Raw genomic sequence first — 17852 nt, forward strand, 5'->3', positions numbered from 1 at the left:
GCATGCTTGGTGACCGACAAAGTTCACTTTCCGTGTAAACTTGTTGGAGGCACATCGGGAACTGAGTCGAAAATGTTGCGTTCTGCCAGGAATTTCGTGAAGATTTGGGATGCTGTGGCGAAACAGTCATTGCTGAAGACTGTCGGGTATGATCTTTATGGTTTCAGCTCGTACTTTTCGTGGATTTTGAAATCGGTCACTCCAAACGTCAAACTCGTGCCGCGGGCTAGCAGACAGTTTTCTGAGTTGGACTTTGACCCCACGTTTGGACCCTAAGTTATATGACTGATTTGGATTAATAGTATCGTTTCTTGTCGCTCGACCTATCAAGTAGACTCAAATCGTATCAGTATATGTAAATGGCATAATTATTTTGAAAAAATACACATATTATATAAATCTTTTCATTGATCTTTCACTGCAGTTCTTCACACACGGCTGTTCAAAGATGTTATGCAAGCTCCGACGCAGAAGCGAGAAAGGTAATGTTTTCAAGAATGTATGAATTCGAAAATGTACAGTCTTACAATAAATTGAAATACTGGTAACAGATGTGCCAAAAAGAAAAATACACACGTACAAGTCAAACGATAGAAACGTTTGTCCATAACGTGACAACAAGTTGCAGAAAACTTGTAGCTAGGTGACTGATCTATGATTGTGAAGGTGAATAGATACATTTGGATTTCTCTCCACAGTATCTAGATCTAACTTTTGTCCCTTGTCTGAAGACACTGAACATTTAATATCAGAATTTTATTAAACTTAGGATAAAAGTTGTTTAACAAACGATCATAGTTTCAAATCATTATTATTGGTTTGTATTACAAGGGGGTATGCACATTAAATGAAACACCGAGAACATGTAGGGTTGGTCCAAGTTAACGCTTATCACGTACTGCACATGCATTTGTTTCAGTGTTCCAACTACCGCACTTACCCCTTTGTAATACAAACCAATAATAGCGATTTGAATCTATGATCGTTTGTTAAACAACTTTTATCCTAAGATGAATAAAATTCTGAGATTCAAATGTTCAATTGGCAAGGTAAAATTATGAGGATTCGCAATCTTAATTTCACTTTATTTGATTTACTTTCTTGTTTAAAGTGAAATTCATCGGCACGTTTTCACTGCAAACAGACTATAGATTCTACTGATAGCAATGATTTTTGGTTAAACTGTCGGCAAAGGAATAGAACATATCTATTGCCGGGTTTGTTTGACGCTACTAATATAACAACATACTAGCAGCATACAACAGTACACTGGTCCAGTCATTTTCTTTGGATGAACAAAGTAATTTAAGTTTGTAAGGCTTTTGAAATCAGTCAGTGGCGTGGCTACCATGATAAAAAAAAGCTCGGGCTTACACATGATTGTTGCTAAAAACATTGGGTAAGTCCTCAGTACTACCTAAATAATACACTTTTCCCCCTATCGGGCTTACACGAGAAAAATGACTTGCTACACGCCTGTCAGTGGTAAATTAACTCCAAACCAGCTACCAAAGAACCCTGCTTGGTTGAGTGGTGAGGAGCGGTTTTAGCCCAGTGGATGGAAGAACTCACTCGTCACGCCGAAGACCCTTGACCAATATTGCTAAAAGCGGCGTAAAACCAAAACTCAGTCAGTCGATTCCTCACATGGATACAATGTGTGAGGCGCATTTATTGATTCCCCGGCTGTGATGTTGCTGGAATATTCCTAAAAGTGTCATAAAACCACACTCAGTGGTACAGTTGTTACATTTATTACTGGTTTCTCATAATACTTATGCAAGCTGACTTGTTTTTATGACAGATAGTTGTTACACACATTTGGTGAATAGGTGAAAAATTCTTAACAAATAAACCTCTGAATTTAATCGGAATTATCTTGTCTTTTATTGCTACCATTTTATGGACATTCATCTTTGAGAATAATAATGAAGTAGTAACATTGTTGAACATTGTCTTTCTGGACAGGGAGAGCGGAAGGTCGCGGGTTCGATCCCTGACCGCTCCATACCAAAAACCGTTAAAATATGGTACTTGTTGGTCCCTGCGTGGCGCTCGGCATTAAAGGGTACAACAAGGACTGGTCGGCTCGGAGTCAGTATAATGTGTCATGCTTCACTGTGGCATGGCATCTCAGTGGGCTAGCACTATAAAACCAGCTTCAGTCTGGGCTAGTACAAGCAGCCCCGCACATACACATACACACGCATGCACATTGTCATATGAGTGAAATATTCTCAAGCCAATTTCACCTCACCTCACCTTTCTGGACAGCGCAGCTGTATCTGGCAGATGTGGTGGCATATAGTCAATGCCTCGTCTGTCCGTCCATAATCATTACATTTCCGGAGCATAACTAAAAACAAACGCTCAATAGTTTTCAACAAGAATTGGTATATGTAAGAACCTAGCCTTTCACTATTTACAGATTTTTGGTCTTTTTATTTTTCTGGATTTCCATGGAAACAATTTGGACTTCGTCTCAAAAAGAGGTGGATTTCATTTCCAGAGCATAACTCTTAAATTGCTCAATATTTATCAATAAAACTTGGCAGATATATGAGGCAGATCCCAAAGTGGTGCCTGTTGCTATTTGCAGACTTTTTGCATTTTCATTTTTCACGGTTTCGATTCAAACTTAGTCTCAAAAGGGAGGGGTGGCCTTTGTTTTCGGAGCACAACTCAAAAAGAGTTAAAGAACCACTAAATTTTGTTTTTTGTTACTCTTTTAACCATTACATATGAAAGATTTGTGGTTAGTCTTATGCGGAACACCAAATTTATTCTTTAAAAACTTGTGGTTAATTAATACCGAGCGATTAAAAGTTGCCAAAAAGTCGCCTGCTTCACTCTCGCCCGCCAACGATACCACAGACAAGTTACGTAACTCTGTCGCCAGAGCACTGCAGTGACGTCATATGAGGAACGATTTTCAGTTAGTTGTATAGAAAGTGTGTAGCACGCTCATCATTTTGATGATTTTCGACATCAACTATCACGACATGCCGAATCGTTGCTTTGTCGTCAATTGCTCCTAGGGTCGGGCGATGGAGTCACCATGCACAGATTTCCACAGGACCCGCAGTTCGTGCTAAATGGGTTATGTTTGTGAGTCGCGAAGCGAAGCGTTGTGGAAGCCTGAAACGATATCTTGCTTATGTTCAGATCGCTTCACGGAAGTTAAAGAATCAAAACTACTTACTAGTTGTAGTAAAATATGTATATGATTGATGACCATAAAGATTTTCCATGACACAACTTGTAACATAACGATTTCTTCCTCGGAGTGAGGTTGTGGTCGAAGTAACAATAATATTGTAAGTAGTATTTTATTGACACCCACCTCGCTGCCAGGAGAGAAATTGTTATGTTATACGCTATGTCATGCAAAATCCTATTGGCCATCAATAAAATACATATTTTACTACCAGTAGAAAGTAGTTTTGATTTTGTAACTCGGTGAAAACAAACCTAAACAGCATTTATCCTCAGACTGGCGGATGTTCCCAACAGGGCGCCGCCATTTTTGAAAATCGTAAAGTCTGTTAGAATTAATGAGATTATAGTTTGTTTTCATCAAGTTAGAAAATCAAAACTACTTTCTACTCGTAGTTAAATATGTATTGGAATCATAACCAAACGGACTTTGCATGACACAACTTATAACATAACGATTTCTTCCACGGAAGCGAGGTGGGGGTCGAAGTCACAATACTGCGCGATAAATTTCTTGCTACATTCACATGGTTAATGTCCACTCACCAGTATGTAGATACTAGTCAATGTGCGTCTTTATATTTGGTCTTATAATCCTAATTAGTTTATTATCATACTTGTATGCATTTTGAAACTAAATAAAAATCAGACGATCTGCTGATACTTATAGTGAATTTATAACAGAACTGTAATATCTAGACATTTTATAGTTTGCCAATGTGAATCATAATTCGCACACACACCATAGTGTATGTTGTCTGTCTCATTACACTTCACGGCGAAAACAATGATTCTGTTGAATGCTACGACAAATGAATAAAAACGACATGCAAATATTAAAATTAAAACAGATTAAAGTTATAAGAACAATATCAGGCCATTACCTTGTTCGAGGAATGTGTCCATCAATATCCACAAAACTGTTCCAAATGACGTGTCTTTTAACAGTTTAATATACGAAAAAGTGATAAATCTTTTCAGGTATTGGTGTATAGTCTCATTGGTCACCCAAGATAGCACACCTGGCAATTAATTGCATAATGTCCGCCTTTCTTTAAAAACAGTAAATTAGTTAGCCAATAATGGGCAATCAATCAATGTATTGCCGGTTAATCCTTTGAAAGAAGGACGTTGTTTTTACGCAGACACCGACACGACAGAGTGTATTCAGTATAGATTAGTAAATCTACATACATAAACACTACCTTTTGACCATTCCGCTGTATAAGATAAAAGTAATTAATCAATCAGCGTGTTATCGGTTAATCCTTTGATCGATGTTTATAATGTTGAATATTTACTCCAGACACAAGAAATGCCAAATGGGAACCTTTGTCGGGTAATCTAAGTGTGTTACCACTAATTATACCTGTTATAAATTCATTAACTGACCATCAAGTGAATGATGACAAATAACATGTGTAGGTTTATACCACCTAACACTGGTTACAACAAGGGAGTATTAATTGCTGTATTGCATGTGAAAACTTATGGGCCGACACTGTTTTGAGAATACAAACAGATTTTTAGATGACATGATTAAATATCGAGGTAAAAAAACACAGAAATGGGATCAATTTGGATCAGTCATTATACAAATTTGGGCCTAACGACACTAATCGATTTTGACAGAATCGTCTATGAAAACAAGTTGTAACTCGGAAACTAGGCAAAGCAGGAGACAAAATTAAATGACAGTAGATTGTGAGAACATATAGCTTTCATTTTCCACAACAATTGTCACGATTTCAGGTTTATACAAGCCTGTAAACAAGATAATTTACCCCTAAAATGTAGATGAATTCTGCATCGGCCCTCAAAGCTATTCCTCATATGACGTCACAGAGACGCGCCGCTCTGATTGGTTGAAATTTCGTTTGCGGGTGAGAATTGTGCACTGTTGTCAAAAAGGTTGATTTAAGTCAATTAAAGGTCGAAATGAGTAGTTTTAATGACGGGGTTTCATTTATAACGATGCCAGTTAGTGATTTATGTATTTGTACCCCCTAGGGTTTATGTGACCTTTAATATCTTTTCACAACACTTGGCAGATATATCAAACAGATCTTGAAGTGGTGCCTTTTGGCATTTATATTTTTCCATGGAAAGGATTTGGACTTATTGAAAAAATAATCAAGCTGGACTTTAAGTAACTGTCAGATGATTTATTCTTTCAAATATGTGGGGGCCTGGGGGATATGTCATCTTCTGAGTGACTCTTGTTCATTGTACTGAACTTTTGAATCACTGACAAACTTTAGTCATCATCAGACAGTATCTTGAAAATGCACATTGGAAAATATAAGTTATTGCACACAATTGTTCTGCGTTTAAGGGTAATATTCCTTGTTACAATGAGGCCCAAGCAACCTATAATGGTTGAAATAAATGGCAAATCAATGTAATGTATGGTCAGGCTGAATAGTTTGTTTGACAGCATTTTAGCATGCCCCAGTCACATCGATCAATGTCCACAATATCAACCGCTAGTTGATCTTGGCAAGATTAAAAAATTATTTAAAAGAGATCTCTCAAATAACTGGAATATATCCTGAGAGTTTTGTTAACATTTCAAAGTGTATTTGTAGGATATAAATGGACTTGATTTGAAAGCATCTATTTTGTTTTAACGTGTAATTATGATAAAGTTAATTAGCTTTAGTTTGCATGTTGATAAATGTCTAGTAACTATGGTAACATAATAAATACTTCATTTACTGACATGTCATGCTGGTGCTGGTGTTTTATGCATATTCTTGTCATATTCATAATTGCATATTCCTGCTGCTGCTGCTGTATGTAGTAGCAGACGAGGCTCCAGATTGAGAATAAACACAGAACGACCTACTGGGGTGTGAGCCGACACCTACCTCTCTTTATTTGATTGTAAACCGAGTTTATGAGTCAGTTTCAGCTCTGCAAGTAATTAAATGTATAAAATACTATCAAAATATCCGACAGATAAATGACACAAACGATATCACATAGTGTCTATGAATTAGATGATAATGTTATATAAATAGAACAGTAGCCAAAGTTAAACTGAAACAATTAACAGGTCCCATTTACAATATACAGAGATCACTCAACACCACATCGGTGACAGGTCAAGGTGTCCCATGCATAAAAACTATCTAAGTTGGGGTGTTCAATAACCTTAGTTATGATTTTAAATATTTTAGATTTATAGAGCAAAACCTGCAATTAAAAAAGCACAATGCTAGAATATACATCTCTTGCAAGATGGCTGCAGTGCCTGACCTCCCTATTCTTGGTAGAATAATAGTTTGGACTCTGTGGATATTGCAGTCATACACTGTAGATATTGCATAGTTAGACACTGGATATTGCCCTGTTAGACACTGTCGATATTGCATAGTTAGGCACTGGATATTGCCCTGTTAGACACTGTCAATATTGCATATTTAGACACAGGATATTGCATATTTACTTATTTAGACACTGTAGATATTGCATAGTTAGACACTGGATATTGCCCTTTTAGACACTGTCGATATGTGCATAGTTGCACTGGATATTGCCCTGTTAGACACATTGCATATTTAGACACAGGATATTGCATATTTACTTATTTAGACACTGTAGATATTGCATAGTTAGACACTGGATATTGCCCTTTTAGACACTGTCGATATTGCATAGTTAGACACAGGATATTGCCCTGTTAGACACTGTCAATATTGCATATTTAGACACTGGATGTTGCATATTTACTTATTTAGACACTGTAGATATTGCATAGTTAGACACTGGATATTGCCCTGTTAGACACTGTCGATATTGCATAGTTAGACACTGGATATTGCCCTGTTAGACACTGTCAATATTGCATATTTAGACACTGGATATTGCATATTTACTTATTTAGACACTGTAGATATTGCATAGTTAGACACTGGATATTGCCCTGTTAGACACTGTCGATATTGCATAGTTAGACACTGGATATTGCCCTGTTAGACACTGTCAATATTGCATATTTAGACACTGGATATTGCATATTTACTTATTTAGACACTGTCGATATTGCATGTCTCGACACTGGATCTTGCATATTTAGACACTGGATATTGCACTGTTAGACACTGTCAATATTGCATATTTAGAAACTGGATAATGCATAATTTTACTTATTTAGACACTGTCGATATTGCATATTCGGACACTGGATCTTGCATAGTTAGACACTGGATATTGCCCTGTTAGACACTGTCAATATTGCATATTTAGACACTGGATAATGCATATTTACTTATTTAGACACTGTCGATATTGCATAGTTAGACACTGGATATTGCCCTGTTAGACACTGTCGATATTGCATAGTTAGACACTGGATATTGCCCTGTTAGACACTGTCAATATTGCATATTTAGAAACTGGATAATGCATAATTTTACTTATTTAGACACTGTCGATATTGCATATTTGGACACTGGATCTTGCATATTTAGACACTGGAGATGTTGAATGCTTAAATACTTTTGTTATTGCATATTTAGACACTGGATAATGCATATTTACTTATTTAGACACTGTGGATATTTCAGAGTTAGACACTGTAGATATTCCATATTTAGACACTGTGGATATTTCGGAGTTAGACACTGTAGATATTCCAGAGTTAGACACTGTAGATATTCCATATGTAGACACTGTGGATATTGCATGTGTAGAGAATCACAAACAACTCTCAAGGAGTTGGGCTTTACTGTCCAGCTTGAATAACAACTTTATCATGAGCCTCGGCGACATTCATTTCTAAATTTCAAGTAGGTCTTGTGTATTACTCACTGACATTTTGAGAGAGAAAATGGAGAATGAAATAAATATAAATATAGAATATCAACCCTACAGATAAACTTCACTGCAACCTGTTGCTGAGGTGATGTAATGAGATCATACATATTTTTAGAATCAATGAAGCACTTTTCGAACATATGGTTTCAGGTGACAAGCATTGAGAATAATTAAATCCACATACACATGTGCGAACAAATCCCTTATGAAGTGAATATGATACATAGATGAATATTGGGTAATGCAATTGCGAATATTTGGTTACAAAATTCAATAGCAAGTTAGCAGTTGATGTATTAGTACATATATTCACTAAAATGATAAAATATTTGTGAACATAATACTGATATACCTCAGGAAAATCCAAATACACTGGATCAAAACATTCACTTCATATTTTGGAACATATCAGGTATCATACATAAACTCTGTGAATATGACTTTATTAGATACCTGCACAATTTTGATATAATAGGTTTAACTGAGACTTGCGCGGATGACTTAGATTTAGAACACGTATTCTCAGACTACTATCTCCAAATATGCAGAACGAATTTCCAACTGTGGCAGACTATCTGGTGGAATATCTTTTGACAAGGAAAGAATTTGAAAAGTTTGTACTTTGATCAAAAATAACTGAAACTGCTGTATTTATGATGTTTGATAAAAACCTGTTGGTTTAGATCATGATCTGTTATATGCACGTGCCTATGATCACCCAGAATCATCTACCTGGTACAACAAGCCATCATTATCTTGTAAAAATGGTATCAGTATGTTTCAAGAAAGCCTCCTAGAAATACTAAATGTTGTCCATGAAGATATTTTTATCTTATGCGGTGGAGACTTCAATGCACGAACAGGTACCATTGCAGATTTTGTTGAAGATGATTTACTTGAACACGTTGAAAATCAAAATTTTCCACTATTAGATTCTATATGTGACAATTATAATCTACGACGTTACTCTACCGATAAGAAAATAAACAACTTTGGTAGATATTTCCTTGACCTCTGTGCTGTACTTAACTAAAACATTCACATAATGAATGGGCGATGTGGTTCCGACTCTAAGATTGGAGAATTTACTTACATTGGTATTAACGGTGCAAGTGTGGTAGACTATAATCTCCTCTGCGTCAATGTTTGATTATGTAACTGGCTTTGCGATACCATCTCGAACTGAGTCAGCACATCTCCCGGTCACTATAAAATTACGTGCGCTTCATGTTAGAGAATCATGTACAGGTACACATAACAACAAATATAATAACGCTTTCAAATTTGTTTGGGATCATGACAAACTTGAATATTTTAGACAAAAGATTTGATCAGATTCTGTGCAAAATCTCTTAGACAAATCAGTCGATAGTGCGTTTACATGTATTGATACCAGCATTGACTTTCTTGTAGATGCCCTTTGTCTAGCAGCATCAGATATGAAAAGAAAGTGTGGAAATATGAAAAATAATTTTAATGATTGGTATGATGATGAATGTAGAAAACTTAAAACTGAATGCTGCAAATCACAGAACAAGTTTAGAAAACGTAAAGATATTTCATCATTGGAACAATATTATGTATCAAGAAATAAATATAATGCTTTGTGTAAGCAGAAACGCACTGCATATTACAAAGAAACAGAATAAGGTAGAAAATATCATTAATGACTCCAAAGGATTTTGGTACGAATTGAAATATTTAAATAGAAAAAGAGTTCCAAAAAAGCAATATCCAAACACAAGAGTGATTTCACCACTTTAAAACATTGTTTTCTGGTGCAAATGTAGATATTGAGAGAAATACTGAAAGTGATGACCATGTCTCTTTGTTAAATGATGACCCAAACAGTGACCTTACAAAAGAAATTCTTGACTCTCCAATATCCAGAGAAGAGATCTTAGATAGCATAAACAACCTTAAACTCAACAAATCCCCAGGAACAGATAATTTAATTCCAGATCTTTTCAAGTACTCTGCTGATCTTCTACTACCTTATCTTGAGTTAGTTTTCAATCTGATATTTGAAAGAGAGACATTTCCTACCTCCTGGGATAATAGTTCCTTTACACAAGCAAGGTATTTTGAACAATGTTGACAACTACAGGGGAATCACACTGTTAAGCATATTTAGTAAAGTTTTCACCTCAATCATCAACCAAAGATTAATTTTTATGGGAGAAACAATGAATAAATTAAATGAATCTCAGGCTGGATTTAGACAGGGATATACAACAATTGATAACATGTTTATATTACAGAGCGTGATACAAAGATATTTAAATACTCAAAGTGGCAGGCAGGTTATAGGCATTGTTGTTGTCTCTTCAAAAGCTTTTGATTCTGTGCAAAGACATAAGCTATGGGGACTATGTAACACAAATGGACTCAGCCTCAAAATGACCAATCTATTACGTAACATGTATGAGAATGTTAAAGCTTGTGTCAGGAATAACACTGTACTCTCTGAAACTTTTGATGTACTTATTGGAGTAAGGCAAGGTTGTGTACTCAGTCCTTTTTTTGTTTTCCTTCTTCATAAATGAACTAGCAGTACAGATTGAAAATAATTGCTCACATGGTATACAGTTGCATCCCAATATGTTTCATCTTTTCCTTTTATTATTTGCAGATAATATTGTTCTCATCTCGAGTACTATCATTGGCCTACAGAAGCAAATTAACGAACGAGAAAACTACTGTAAAAAATCTGCCTAAATGTAAATATGGATAAAACGAAAGTACTGTAAATCAATAAAATAATGCGAGCTACTTATTAATGCGAAAAATGCGACTATATCTGAAGCGCATTAATAAATCTCGCATTATTATATTGTCTTTTGCACTCGATATTGTTATTACTAGTATCTGGGTCACGATAACCCAGTGAACAAAGACGAACGATTGATTCACAAAAATTCCTTTATTGACAGAATAACATCGACATTATATTAACAAGTAAAATACATTCTGGGGAAGAAAGATTGAGCACTAATCATTTAAGTTGTATTACAGTCTTTGAATAAACAGTCTAGTTTACATGGTTTGAGGGCGGTGGGGTAGCCTAGTGGTTAAAGCGTTGGCTCGTCACGCCGAAGACCCGGGGTTCGATTCCCCACATGGGCACAATGTGTTAAGCCCATTTCTGGTGTCCCCAGCCGTGATATTGCTGGAATATTGCTAAAAGCGGCGTAAAAACTAAACTCAGTCAGTCAGACATGGTTTGAACTCACTGGACCACGTCCAGCAGACCTGCCAACTGCCATCCACGTAAGATTACCTCACGATTTCTGCCTACCTTTTCAATTGCTCTCTGCATCCAGCGAGCATGAACAGGTTTCATGGCGCTAATCTCAAATCAACACGTTTGTCATCGTCTTTTGTCTTGAGATTACAAACTGAGATCATCCTGTCTACTGTCAATTACTAATACTAACAGTTGAAAGGAAAGCCGTCTTTGATCCAAATGCCCATGTGTTCGGGGAATTAAGTAGAGGGTAATGTCCGAGTAACTCTCCATTCCTTAAAAATAATGGAGCCGAGGCCCCGGAGGGGCCGAAGCACATTATTTTTAAGGAATGGAGAGTTACTCGGACATGACCCTACTTAAATTACATTTGAAGTATTGGGAATATTTCTGTTATCAAAATTAAATGTCAAAATGACAAAATGAAGGTTTTATTTTGAAACTGGTACACATCGCTCCATTCCTGAAAAGTAATGGAGCGAACAGACAATGGAATGACGTCACAAATGTAATTTAAGATGTTTACACTAGAGTCGGATTAAATACTAGTATAGTATTTCCCAAAGTTGTGAGTGTAGTCATTAGTGAGTATAGTCATTCTGGTGAACCATTTCCTGATTTGCCTCCTCGCGTTAATAAATGCACGCATTTTCGTTTTGAGGTTTGCACTCGCATTATTTAATACACGCATTAGTTTGTTGATTTACAGTAGTTGTTTTTAAAAAAGGGGTGAAGTTATCAAAAAAGGAAAAATGGTTTTATAAAGGCAGTACTATAGAGACTACCACTTCATATAAATACCTTGGTGTATACTTCACTAATCATCTTTCATGGCTGGCACATGCAAAATATGCATCTACTCAAGCACAAAGGGTATTCATAGGTATATTGAGAAATATAAAAATACTTGGGGATTTAAATTTAACATTCTTTTTTAGAATATTTGATGTTAAAATCAAACCAATTCTACTGTATGGTGTGGAAATATGGGGATTTAAATACTTTGATTCCATAGAAAAGGTACATTTATTTGCTTGCAAGAAATTTCTTGGGGTAAAGATGAGCACATCAAATGTTACGGTATATGGGGAATGTGGCAGATACCCGCTAATCATATCTTCACAAATCAGGGCTATTAAATATTGGATAAGGTTATTAAGTATGCCATCCTACCGTTTACACAAAAAATGCTATAATATGATGTTACTATATGACAAAGAAGGTAAAAAGAATTGGACAACACATGTTAAACACCTACTATTTTCTACAGGATTTAATCATTTATGGTATGAACAAAACGTTGAATGTTCGTCATTGTTTCTAAATGCATTCACTCAAAGATTAAAAGATATTTACCAGCCGAAATGGTGGGAAACAATTTCATTAGCTACAAAATGTAATTATTATTCAATCTTTAAAACACACATTTATACTGAACATTATTTATCATGTGTTAATGTTATAAAATATAGAAAAGCTTTAGCTCGTTTCCATTGTTCATCTCATGATTTATTAATTGAAAAAGGTAGGTTTATGAATATCAAAAGAGAGGATAGATTATGTAGATGTTGTAATAATACCCTTATAGAAGACGAATATCATTTTCTTCTACTATGCCCAGCATAATACTATACATAAAAAATATATTAAAGAACTCTGTTTTGTCCATCCATCAATTGATAAATTTTCGTCTCTATTGAATTCTTAAAATGAAAGTGTAATTAAAAATGTTGCTGTTTTCATTTATCAAGCCATGTCAATAAGAAATTTGTATATATGAAATGTACTATAGGCTCCTCAGTACTGAAACTAAAGATTGATTGATAAAATATTTATTGACAATAACACAGGTAACGACACTGCTGTCAAATTAAATATATGAGAGTGTTGTCTATTGTCCTGCCTGGCTTAGATAGTTTGTTTTGCATATCTCGTTTGGATAACCTTGAACTCAAGCAGTGACATTCTTTTGTTAAAACTTTATAAATATTCAAAAAGAACAAATTGAATTAATGAAGGGACACAGTTTGATTCCCTGTAGGGCTGGGACGGGTAGGAAAAAATGGAATCACGTACCCGCATGTACTTACCCGAATCGGAATCGAGTACCCGGAAATGTAAGGAATAAAACGCTTCTGTCGTCTTTCTCAGTGTTTAGTCCTCCGGTATATACCTGAAAATCGGTAAGCGAAATGACAGTCTTGGCTGTGCTTTCATGATCACAAAAATTGTTATGTTTTGGAAATGTGCAGACTGAAAATAACTTTAAAATGAGTACTTGCAGTATGGTAATAACATATGACCAGCAAATTTCATTCATGGCGGGTAAAATTTTAGGTCGCCAGACACAGTGTCCGATAAATAATTAAGTCAGTGGAAACACTGTTTCTGAATATCCAATCACGTATAGAAACACTGAAACTGAAGGGCTCGATTTAGTGCTGTTTGTTACTTGCACTGCTCATGCTGATATGTTTAATAATAACCTCCAATAATTACAAAGTGCAACCTAGTTACTTGCACTGGTCTAACTTGCACCAGGTGCAAGTCAATTTTGAGACTTCAGCTGGAAAACAGAATGATGAGGAACTGACTTGGAAGAGTGACTCTGACTCTGATGACTGTATGAGCAGTGACTGAAGGACTTACTGTTCATGACATTTTAGGAAGTAAGATAACTAATCTTATCTGTCCCAGATTTCTTTTGTTTTATAATGTTCTAAAGGTTTCATTTCTTTAAATCATACGTCAATAAATAATGAAAAAGACAAACTCAAGCATCATATTTTTATACAAGATTTTATACTGAGCAGCAGGTGCAACCTGCACCAATTTTTATCTGATGAAACAATGGTTTCTACCTAAGGTTGCACTAGGTGCAAGTAGGTTTCATTTCTTTAAATCAAAAGCCCTGGTTGGTGTACAAGTGATAATAAGTATCACATAACTTTTGTGGACGGACTTTTAACACCTTAATAATTGACTTCATCATATTTATGTGCATTAAAACAAGAACAAATTATCTGTGATTTTCAGCTTGCCAGTCAGGATAGCTTTAACAATTTATTGCTGGCCTGATTCACAATGGGCTAGCATTTGGCTAGCGGTCCAGTAGCTGTTTCGATTGCTGCGTATAGTTATGGTAAAACACTAGTGTGTTAGTGAGTTTGTTTTTACGCCGCTTTTCGCAATATTCCAGCAATATCACGGCGGGGGACACCAGAAATTGGCTTCACACATAGTACCCTGTGGGGAAGTGAACCCAGGTCTTCGGCATGACAAACAAATGCTTAAACTACTAAACTACCCCTCTGCCTGGTGGAACATCCGGTGCCAGGAATCAGCTGCTCACTCACGATACAATTATAATGGTACACAGGGCATACAAAGTCATTCAGTTTGTATGTCATATCCTAAGTACACAAAAATTTGACTTTATTAATTGGAATCCACATTTCTTAAGACTACCACTGCAGTTGAAACGTTGAATATCAACGGGCCAGCACTGTACAGTGAAACCTGTCTAAACCAAATAACAGGGTGCCGGATTAGACAGTGAGGATCATGTTCCAACATGGCTGCCATTTACACTCGTCAGTTTCTTTATTTATGCCTTTGATCTTTTGTAATTGTACAACAAATTAAAACAATGTTGATGACAGATAATTATTCTGTATTCTTAACACAAGCCCCGTTTCGTCACAATTGAAAACGTCCTCAGGTGAGTACCCATCAATCAAACTAGAAAGCCCCGGACTTAAAGTCGTCTATGTCACTTTGATTGACACATGCACCTTCATTCACATGCACCTATTGCAACAGAGTGCATCGGTTTGTGATGAACGTATTGGAGCTTACCTGCACGTACCACATCGTCCCAAATCGGAGACCCTGATCGTGATGATCGTGTCAGATCGTGACCCAATCGTGGAGTCGATAGGGACAATCCTATCACAACGTATGTTATTGTATCTGAACGGGAGATCAGATCGTGACAATAGCGCATGAAAGCGCAACAAATCGTATCAAAACGTATCGACTTGCATCACCTTGTATCCAAACCAGAAATTTCAGAGAAGTTCCACGATCCGCTACGAATGGCCAATTGTGGCATTCGTAACGAATCGTACGACAGTGTGAACCTAGCATTAATTACAGCTAAATTTCTTATTGGGACTGGAGAATCGTGCTGGAATACAGAATAGACAGGTGCCGGATTAGACAATGTTTTAATGATCATAATATCATTTAAAATGGCGGGACCAAAATTTTATGCCGGTTTTGACATTCTGCCGGATTAGACAGGTGCCTGTGTTGGCAGGTTTCACTGTAGTTGGAATGAAGAATCCTTTGGTCACTTTGGCTGTCAGAATCATAAATCCATGTTTTCAAGAGGCCACCAATGTAGTTGGAATTTAAGATCAAAATTTTTAAGACCATTTTCTTGCTTGTTTGTAGGAGTCCAAGTCCTTTGCTATGAACCTGTTTCGGGGAAAGATCCAGACGGACCAAGTCTTCCCATTCCCGGAGGGTACGTATTCATTGTTTTGATATATTGTACAAATGAAGGGATCCAAGTGGATTTAGCATTCAAATGTGGAAAAAGATGTTATAATGTTCAAAGTACATACTATTTACATAGATACTTTGTTTGTTGAAGACACTACTGGGATAAATATACTATGCTGCAACCTCATAAAACGATATGAGTAGAAAGGTTTATGAGAAGGCTTCTGGTTAGAGTTCTGAAATCGGAAGCTCGGGGATGGTATTTCAGCAGGCTATTACTTTTGGTGACGATGTTACTCACCAAAAGAATGTGTTCAAGCCATGGCTGTAATTTGTTTTTCACAGTGCTATCATCAGAACAGCAGGAGACCCTTCAAATGTTGATAGACCCAACTGCAAAGTTCTTTGAGGTAAGATGATGAGGTGAGGTGAGGTTAAATTGGGTTTAATGTCGTGCTTGAGAATATTTCGCTCATATGACGACGTGCATGCGTGTGTATGTGTATGTGCGGCTGCTTGTACTAGCCCAGACTGAAGCTGGTGCTATAGCCCACTGAGATACCATGCCGCAGTGAAGCATGAATACCCCACTCAGACACATTATACTGACTCGAGCCGACCAGTCCTTGTTGTACCCAGTAATGCTGAGCGCCAGGCAGGGACCAACAAGTACCATATTTTAACGTCTTTTGGTATGACGCGGTTGGGGATCGAACCCGCGATTTTCCGCTCTCCGGGCGGACGCTCTAACCACTACACCACGGAGGCGTAAGATGATGATGATGAGATGATGATGATGATGAAAGCCTTGATTTTGCAGCTATTTTGGTTGTTTAGGTGATTGAAATTTCCATTTGAATTGCACTTTCATTATTAAAAATCTAATAATATTGTAAGTTAAAATCTTTGATTTTGAGGACTATACTCATATTACTGACAAATTCATATTTCGATTCAAGGTATAAATCATGGGAGTTTATTTTGTATTAATTCTCAGGAAGTAAATGATGCCTTGAAGAACGACTCCATTGAGAAGGTAGACGACCCAACATTAGAGGGCTTGAAGGAACTCGGTGCCTTTGGACTGCAAGTTCCTGTCGACCATGGTAAGTCAAGTTTCTTTGAATATATTGACTGTTTAAAAGATAATAGTTACGTGAAGTTTCTTTTTGTCCCAAATGAAGGATAGCCAGTGCACTCACTTACCCATACTCACTCACCCACCCATACTCACTCACTCACTCACCCATACTCACTCACTCACCCATACTCACTCACCCACCCATACTCACTCAACCACTCATACTCACTCAACCACCCTACTCACTCACTCACCCATACTCACTCACCCATACTCACTCACTCACCCATACTCACTCAATCGCTCACCCATACTCACTCACTCGCCCATACTCACTCACTCACTCACCCATTCTCACTCATACTCACTCACCCATCCATACTCACTCACTCACCCATACTCACTCACTCACCCATACTCACTCACTCACCCATACTCACTTGCCCATACTCGCTCACCCATCCATACTCACTCGCCCATACTCACTCACTCACTCACTGTTTCAGGTGGGCTGGGACTGTGTAACACACAGTATGCCCGCCTGGTGGAGATAGTCGGAGCACATGACCTGGGCGTCGGCATCACACTCGGGGCACATCAGGTCAGAATTATTTACATATTTTCATAATAAAATGACCGTGTTGACAGTGGTTAATTAACAAGCTGATGAATCCCAAAGGGAAACTACTCCCTCTGGAAATGGTCACTTTGATGACTCAGTGGTGTGGGTTGTTGCTCATGACATCAGTTACTAGTTTGATTCTTTCTGACTTGATTATGTACATGCTGTTGAATAGCTGGAGAGAAATATAGCAGAACATTTGAAACTGAAATTTTTATTTGCATAGGTTTAATTTATGCCATGTGAGGAAAGCATTTAATGTGGTGTCCATGACAACCTGGCTCAGTTTTCAATCTGTTGGTATCCATGGCAACCTAGTTTATCAAGTGTTTCTGTTGTTTTCTATCTGTTGGTAT

The 17852-nt window shown here is 36.9% G+C and overlaps 1 protein-coding gene across 1 annotated transcript in view; it reads left to right on the forward strand.

Annotated features, from left to right (window-relative positions):
* LOC124282755 (very long-chain specific acyl-CoA dehydrogenase, mitochondrial-like) overlaps nt 1-17852 on the forward strand; it is a 36679-nt gene continuing 18827 nt past the window's right edge. Inside the window, exons 1-6 of the mRNA XM_046718781.1 lie at nt 1-146; nt 425-482; nt 15743-15815; nt 16139-16203; nt 16791-16899; nt 17381-17475. Of these exons, the coding sequence (XP_046574737.1) occupies nt 73-146; nt 425-482; nt 15743-15815; nt 16139-16203; nt 16791-16899; nt 17381-17475 (474 nt within the window). The 5' untranslated portion in view covers nt 1-72. The remainder of the gene's footprint in view (nt 147-424; nt 483-15742; nt 15816-16138; nt 16204-16790; nt 16900-17380; nt 17476-17852) is intronic.

The sequence above is a fragment of the Haliotis rubra genome, unplaced genomic scaffold (assembly GCF_003918875.1).
Source record: "Haliotis rubra isolate DU_JTF1 unplaced genomic scaffold, ASM391887v1 Scf302, whole genome shotgun sequence".
In the NCBI taxonomy this organism is placed as follows: Eukaryota; Metazoa; Mollusca; class Gastropoda; order Lepetellida; family Haliotidae; genus Haliotis; species Haliotis rubra.